This window comes from Micromys minutus, assembly GCF_963924665.1.
Source record: "Micromys minutus genome assembly, chromosome: 22".
Lineage (NCBI taxonomy): Eukaryota > Metazoa > Chordata > Mammalia > Rodentia > Muridae > Micromys > Micromys minutus.
In genome coordinates, this window is record NC_137957.1 from 3,951,627 (window position 1) to 3,959,654 (window position 8,028).

The following is an 8,028-nucleotide window of genomic DNA, read 5'->3' on the forward strand; positions in this document are numbered from 1 at the left end:
TTTCAGTTGCCAAGTGGGATACCGGAAGCATAACCCCCTACACTGCGAAATGACCTTCTAGTACTGCGGCTGCTTTGCTCCCTAGTGAAGATGTAGACGAGAATTAGGTTTCCTGGTGCAACTAGATTTCCACACGGGTAAGTCTTCTCAGAAAATTTAGAACGTGAAATGGCTCAAAGAACGTCAAGATGGCAGTAACGAGTCGGGCTGTTGACGACCATCTACTTTTGAGCGAGGTCATCTGAACTAAGGAAATTTAACACTCAAAAGTTTTTTTTAGAAACGCCGGTTTAGGCTTCCCCAACCCAAAATAATTACGTCATAGTCACTGAAAATTAGAAAGGAAGAAACCGATCTCAGCTTCAGATATCTCTATCTTTGGATAGTTACTAAGTAACTTGTTTTACCTATCACCAAGAAGCAGGAACTAGCTTTTACTGAGCAGAAGCAAAGAAAATCTGCCCCATACATGTGTTTGTCCGTTAGTTGATAAGACTGGAGACTTCATTGGAGTCATGGCGTTTACCAATTACAGCAGTCTCAACCGGGCTCAACTGACCTTTGAGTATCTACACACAAATTCAACTACCCATGAATTTTTGTTTGGTGCTCTTGCTGAACTGGTTGACAACTCGCGAGATGCTGATGCCACCCGGATAGACATTTATGCTGAAAGGCGAGAGGACCTCCCAGGAGGATTCATGCTTTGTTTTCTGGATAATGGAGTGGGAATGAATCCTAATGACGCCATCAGTGTGATCCAATTTGGGAAATCAGCCAAGCGAACGCCGGAGTCCACACAGATTGGGCGGTACGGGAATGGGCTAAAATCAGGTTCAATGCGGATTGGGAAGGATTTTATCCTCTTCACTAAGAAGGAAGACACCATGAGCTGCCTCTTCCTGTCTCGAAGCTTTCATGAGGAAGAAGGCATTGACGAAGTGATCGTCCCTTTGCCTACCTGGGATACTCATACACGAGACCCTGTCACAGACAATGTGGAGAAGTTTGCCATCGAGACAGAACTCATCTACAAGTATTCTCCTTTCCACACTGAGGAGGAAGTGATGACGCAGTTCAGGAAGATTTCTGGGACTAGTGGAACCCTGGTGATCATTTTCAACCTCAAACTCATGGACAACGGAGAACCCGAGATAGACATAACCTCAAATCCGAAAGATATCCAGATGGCAGCGCTCTCCCGGGAAGGCGTGAAGCCAGAGCGGCACTCCTTCCGTGCCTATGCTGCTGTGCTTTATATCGATCCTCGGATGAGGATTTTTATCCACGGGCACAAGGTGCAGACCAAAAAGCTCTCCTGCTGCCTGTATAAGCCCAGGAAGTACGCGTTCACATCAAACCGTTTTAAGACCAGGGCAGAACAGGAGGTGAGGAAGGCAAACCAGGTAGCATGGCTCGCTGAGGAGAAGGCCCGGGAAGCAGAGAGCAAAGCTCGTTCATTAGAGCTACACATCAGTGGGGACATCACACGGGACTCCAGGGTGACGCTGCGTCAGGTCCAGAACACAGCCATCACCCTCCGAAGAGAAGCTGACGTTAAGAAAAGGATCAGAGACGCCAAACAGCGAGCGCTCAAAGAACCTAAGGAACTGAACTTTGTTTTTGGTGTCAACATTGAACATCGGGACCGCGACGGCATGTTCATCTACAGCTGTGGCCGCCTGATCAGGATGTATGAGAAAGTGGGCCCACAGCTGGAAAAGGGCATGGTATGCGGTGGGGTTGTTGGAGTCACTGACGTGCCCTACTTGGTCCTGGAGCCTACACACAACAAGCAAGACTTTGCTGATGCCAAGGAGTACCGCCACCTGCTGCGGGCAATGGGCGGGCACCTGGCACAGTACTGGAAGGACATCGCCATTGCCCAGCAGGGAATCACTAAGTTCTGGGATGAGTATGGCTACCTTTCAGCTAACTGGAACAGACCGCCATCTGACAAGCTGCATTTCAAACGCAGGAGAGCCATGCAAATCCCAACCACGGTCCAGTGTGATCTGTGTCTGAAGTGGAGAACCCTCCCCTTCCAGTTAAATGCTGTAGACAAAGGTTACCCAGACAATTGGGTTTGTTCCATGAACCCTGATCCTGAACAGGACCAGTGTGAGGTTTCAGAACGGAAGCAGAAGATTCCTTTAGGGATACTTAAAAAGGTCCCAAAGACACAGGAAGAAAGGCAGAAGCAGCTGACAGAGAAAATCCGCCAACAGCAGAGAAAGCTTAAGGCCCTTGAGAAAACCAGGCCTATCCGTTCCCAAAGTGACCTGGAAAAATTACCCTTGGAAGTGACTTCCAGACCTTTCTCCAAACATCCTGCACACAAATTTCAGGGTTCTCAACCATCTTTCTGTGCAGTGAAAAAGAATTCCCGAAGAAGGCCCCAGTCCATGCATGCTTCTGGTCCATTCAGACAGCCCCAAAGGTCTTCTGTCTTCTGCACCAACCCAAAATCTCCTGCTCTGTCAGACCAAACAGAGGTCATGCTGTTCCAGCCACCTGAGACACCCCAAAATCCAGTGAGCCCACTGGGCAAAACTATACCCCAGCCCACCCCTCTGTTACCATCTGAAGTTCCCAACTCCAACAACCTTTGGAAGGTTAAAGCTCCCAAAGCCATGAACACTCCAGGGGCTGAGGTGCCAGGTCCATCTGTTAACCCCTCACTGGCAAGGTGTGATCGTAAGAGGAACCTTCAGGTGTCTGATGAGGATAGGAGAAAGGAAATGTGCAAACGGGGCAGGTTTACGGTGAAGAAAGAAAAGACTCGAGCTAATGCACGCTCAGACATTGCCGAGGAGAGCCCAGCTGACCTGAACACGGCTCAGAAAGACAAAGGGCTGCATGTGGAGGTACGTGTGAAAGGGGGGTGCTACAAAGGCCACGTCACAGCCGTGGAGGTGGGTGATAATTCGGTGTGGTGGAAGGTCAAGTTTGAGGATGTGCCTAAGGATAACAAACCAAGAGACTGCTGGGTAGAAAAGGGCAGTGGAAACGTACGGCTGATGAAGCCATCTTCAGAGTATCAGAGTACTGACCAACGGCAAGAGGATATCAGCAGGGAGGAGGACACTGTGGTTCAGCAGGCTTTGGCACTGCAGGCGGCTCCCACCTCGGAATGCTTCTGCGCTGAACCTGACACTACCGCCCCAACGTCCAACCACAAGACCATTGACCTCCTGGTCCAAATTCTCTGGAACTGCTTACGTTATTTCATGCCCCTGAGTTTTCCCATATCCAAGAAGGAGCTAGGTGCTATGAATTCCGAAGAATTATTGTCCCTCCCTCTGAAAGAGTGCTTCAAACAGTACGAAGTCGGACTCCAGAATCTTTGCCATTCCTACCATAGCTGCGCCGACTCACAAGCCAAAGCCTCTGAGGAAAGTCTGCGCATCTCCCAGAAAAAACTCCAGGAAACAGAGGAGAAACTCCGGAAGCTGCGGTCCAATGTTCGGGCGCTCCTGCAAAAGGCTCAGGAGGACATAGACCTCAGCACAGACGACCAGCTGGATGCCTACATTGAGACTCTTGTCAGCAGCGATGACTGAAGGCTGCCCAGACAGATTAGCTCCCCTGCTCAACACTTCTGCCGCCTCTGGGGAGGGAGGCTCCGTTCCTTGCTTCGGGACGGAAAGAGACTCTGATTCCTTGACTCTTCCTCCCTGAATTTATAAATGTTTAAAAAGATTTATTTTGTTTTTCATTTGTGTACGTGGACGTGTCTCCCCTTAAAACACTGACCTCACGGGCCAAAAGAACTAAAATTGTAAGCGGTCCTGAGCTACCTAGTGTAGGTGCAGGAAACTGAACTCGGGTCCTCGGTGTTAATACTCACTCTTAGCTGCTGAATCATTTCTCCTGCCCCCAGGTATCTGCTGTTTTGTTTCACTGTTTAAAGACACAATACTTCATTTATGTGACCTAAGCAAATGCCGAAAACCTTTATACTTTTGGCTGTGAAATCTGAACCATTCAGCTTACAGAGGGAAACCGCCTTTCCAAAGTTGAAACGACTCTGTTGGGCATGGCTGTTTTTTCTCTTAGAGGGTCAGCAGTGGGATATTTGATGTATGGAAGTGGTAAAGGGTCCAGACCTGTGAGACATCAGCGGCTCAGACCTGGTGGTGGTGGGGATCTAAGGGAGTTGAAGCAGGCAGAAAGACTCTTCCCAACGCCTGTCCTTTGATCAGGAGTGTGAGGGTCTGCAGGCTACCCAGGTGGCTGCCAGGGTCCAGACAGCTTGATGAATGGATGGTTCTTGCTGTTCTAACATCTTATGTGTCACTCATTTTCCTGTTGGAGGAGCGTGTGCTGAGGCTGATGTGGATTCTAGGTTCAGAAGAAAACAACCCCGAGTAACACTGGCCTGGGTAGTACTGCAAGAATTTCCCTGAAAAGGTTCAACTGATTGCAGGCCTGGAGGGACTAATGAAACTTAAGGAAGGTTGGCGTCATAGATCTGTTTCCCCTGATATGTTGACCTAATCATTCTGAGGCAGAAAGCGGGGACTTGGAAAGTGTATATCTCGTCTTGTAGGAGTGAAAAATAGTGAAAAGGTGTGTGAGAAGGGTGTTTTGGTATGCTGGGCTAGTTTCCAGATCATGAGGATTGTGGAGTTAGTTGTTAAGCTCGGAGCATGGGCCTTGGTATCCACCCCATCCTCAGAAGGCCTAATGGGAGACATCTTAATAGCAAGCCTAAAAGCACACCTTTGGTTTTTAACCCTAACCCTTTTTTAAGCCAGGTCTGAATCTATACAAATGAGGTGACACATAATGCCTCCTCAGGGCACTTTCAGGATGGGAAATAATGTACGGAGCAATACATTTTGAATTGGCTGAGGCAGGAGGATTGTCAGAGTTTGAGGTTAGTGTGGATTACAGAGTGAATACTAGGACAGCCAGGGAACATAAGTGTGTAAGAAAACTCTATTTTATTATGCTGAGGGTCATCATACAATGTTCACTCTAAATTTCAAACTACTGTCCTACGCCTACCTTCCCAAGGCTGCTTACCTGAGTGAAGCTTCTTAGCTACGGTTACGTCATCTCTAACGCAAGTCTCTGGTGTGAAGATCAGGATGTCACGCGCCTCACTTCCCGCCGGCAGGAAAGGCGTGCAACAACAGGATTCTTCTGCGAACAACCTTTATTGTACAATACTCTGAGCAGGGGACCCCGTGGAAGGAAAACGCACTGCTTATATATGCCCAGGAGACTCGTGTCGCTACCTGATTGGTGCGCCCTCCAGTAACTCATTAGCATGCCCCGAGAGCGGGCTGTGACATCTGTGGCACATGCGCACTATGTCTCTTGGGCTCTGTTTGCTGAGTCCTCGGCGGGAAGCCGGCGCCATGTTTGGGTGCGGCACAAACGGCTCTCTACATCAGGATCCTGGAAGAGACTCTCCAGCTGCAGCACAGATCAATTTGGAGTCTCTCCAGATGTGTAGAACATTGTTCTTGGTCTCTGCCTATACACTGTCCAGTGGGTGTCATGGAGTTCTAGGACTGTGGTTATTGGGCGTGAGCAATGTTACTACGTTCTGGTTTTCAGGTACAGCCTTGGATGTAGTGCGTATCCTAACTTACTTTTACATGTCTAAAAGGCATTGTTTTTTACTATGCTCTTTAAAATAAGGATGAGCTTTATTAGTGTGGAGAAAGTAGCTCACTTGGTAGGATGCTGGCTCAGCTTACTACAGGATCCTGGTTCACTCTCTAGCATTAAACAGAACTGGTGATGAACAGGCCTGTAATCCTAACCTTCTAGTGGAAGAAACAGCAAGAAATTTAGTTCAAAGTCATCCTCCTTTTGCCTCCTGCCTGAATCGGGTTATATAAGATCCAGTCTCAAAACACCAGGGTGCATAGCAGAAGTGTGGGAGCCAGACATAGTGGTATATCCTTATCGGATGTACATTTTTAGGGAAAGGTGTTAAATTTAATTTCATTTTTTATGTATAAGTGGTCTGTAATCAAATTTGCCTGCCTGTATGTCTGTGCACCATGCCTCATGTCCACAAGAACTAGAAGAGGGTATTTGATCCTCTAAGTCTGGAGTTGATAGATGGTGTGGGTCAACATGTAGATGCAGGGAATTGAACCCAGGTCCTCTGCAAGGAGAGCAAATGTTACTAACTGCTGAGGTTCCTTTCTAGACTGACTGCTGTAATTTTAACACTGGGTAGCAGAGACCAGAGGATTAGGTGTTAAAGGCCATCCACAGCTACATAGTGAGTTAAAGCCAAACACTGCATAGGGTAGCTCATGCCTTTAGTTCCAGCGTTTGGCAGGCAGAAGCAGGTGGATTTCTGTGAGTTAGAGGCCAGCCTAGTCTAAATTAATGATTTCGATTTCCAGGCATGCTAGGGAGACCCTGTCTAACAAAATGAAACACACACACACACACTTACAAAAGAACATAGTGCCTCACAAACAAATGAAAACACCACAAATAGAATATTACGTAGCCGGGCTTGTACTTTAAGACTGGCTCACTCTCTGGCCAAAGCTGACCTCTATTTCCTGTAAATCCTCCCATCTAACCCTCCCAGCGCTGAGGATTGAACTCCAGTCCTCTGCAGAAGTACATGCCCTTCAAACATTTTCCCAGTCATTCATGCTATGAGAAATAATATCTTTTTCTGTTGCATAATGTGTTTAATTTTCAAATTATGTTTATTATAACTTATATACCTCAAAATAATAGATTTTAAGAAAATGTGTATGTTTCTAAATGTTTTGCCTGCATGTATCTCTATATGTCACATGCATGCTGTGACCTTGGAGGTAAGAAGAGGTCATTGGATCTCCTGGGAACTAGAGTTATGCATGGTCGTGGCCTATGTAGGTTCAAGGAACCAAACCCAGGTCCTCTGGAAGAGCAGAATGTATTCTTACCTCAGAGCCATCTCTCCAATCCTATGTGCTTCTTCAGACAAGAGTCTCATGTATCACAGGCTTGTTTCAGTGGTAGCTAGGGATGTCCATTCCCACAGTGTCAGAGGTGTAAGTGTGCGCCACCAGACCAGGTCTGTATAGTGCCGGGGATCTAGCCCAACATGCTGGGCATGCTAATTCTAATACCTGTGGAGATTTATCCCATTTTAACTTATTTTATGTGCTCCTTCCCAATACTAGCTGCCAGATAGTAGCAAGGGGGTAAAATGAATAAATGGGTATTTTTCTCAGGATGCAGACACATCATTAAACTACACTATCTATATTGTCTATACAAGGTAAGGAGACTTTTTAATAGAGTCTCACTATGTAGCCTGGACTGGCTGCTGGAACTACACACAACCTTAGTTGGTAGCTAGGCTTTGATGTGTGTACAGACCCACAGTCGACATCACAGAGCAGTACATATCAATTCACCATTGAGACAGGCGTTTTTGCTCTGTACCGCCTTCTTAAAAGTGTTCAAATCCAGTATTGAAAAAGTTGGGTAAATGTGGACAGAGAAGAGCAACCCAATAACTAAGTCATTTGCTTAAGAGTTCGGACAAAAATGTGGAGAAAAGACCCTTGAACACAAAACTTCCAGACAAAAACAAAGGTAATACTACTCAAAGAGAAAGCAATGTTCCTGAGGAAGTGTGGAGTAGGAGAACTATTAAAAACAATGAGCTAAATAAATTATTCCAGCTTTCTGAAATTTTTCTACAGAAGCTCATATGGGTTGAGTGTCCTCATTCCAAACTAAAAGTCTTCTAATTCTCTAATCTTATAAATTCCTTAATCACAGATAGTATGCTGCAAGTGTTTCTCTGTAGTGGTAAAAATAGGAAGGTTCTGTTGCTACCGTCCCCATGGTCTCACGCCTCCATCTCTCACTCCGCAGCTCCCATGGGAGCTGCTTTGACCATGGCTTTCACACACTGTCCTCCACAGCCCAGTAAAATCAAGATTCAATAATCAATAATTTATCAATCAGATGTATATGTTAAACTCTCAAAATATCCAAACAATAAATTTACTGTCAATTAATAAAGATTTAAACCACCCACCT

General features: G+C 46.4%; 1 protein-coding gene across 1 annotated transcript; it reads left to right on the forward strand.

Moving 5' to 3' along the window:
- Nucleotides 1-515: 515 nt before the first annotated feature.
- On the forward strand, nucleotides 516-3,563 carry LOC308435174 (ATPase MORC2B-like; the record flags this gene model as incomplete). The annotated part of the gene is made up of 1 exon (XM_080935808.1): nucleotides 516-3,563. One exon carries the CDS (start codon nucleotides 516-518, stop codon nucleotides 3,561-3,563), a length of 3,048 nt encoding a protein of 1,015 aa, XP_080791934.1.
- Between the last annotated feature and the right edge of the window lie 4,465 nt (nucleotides 3,564-8,028).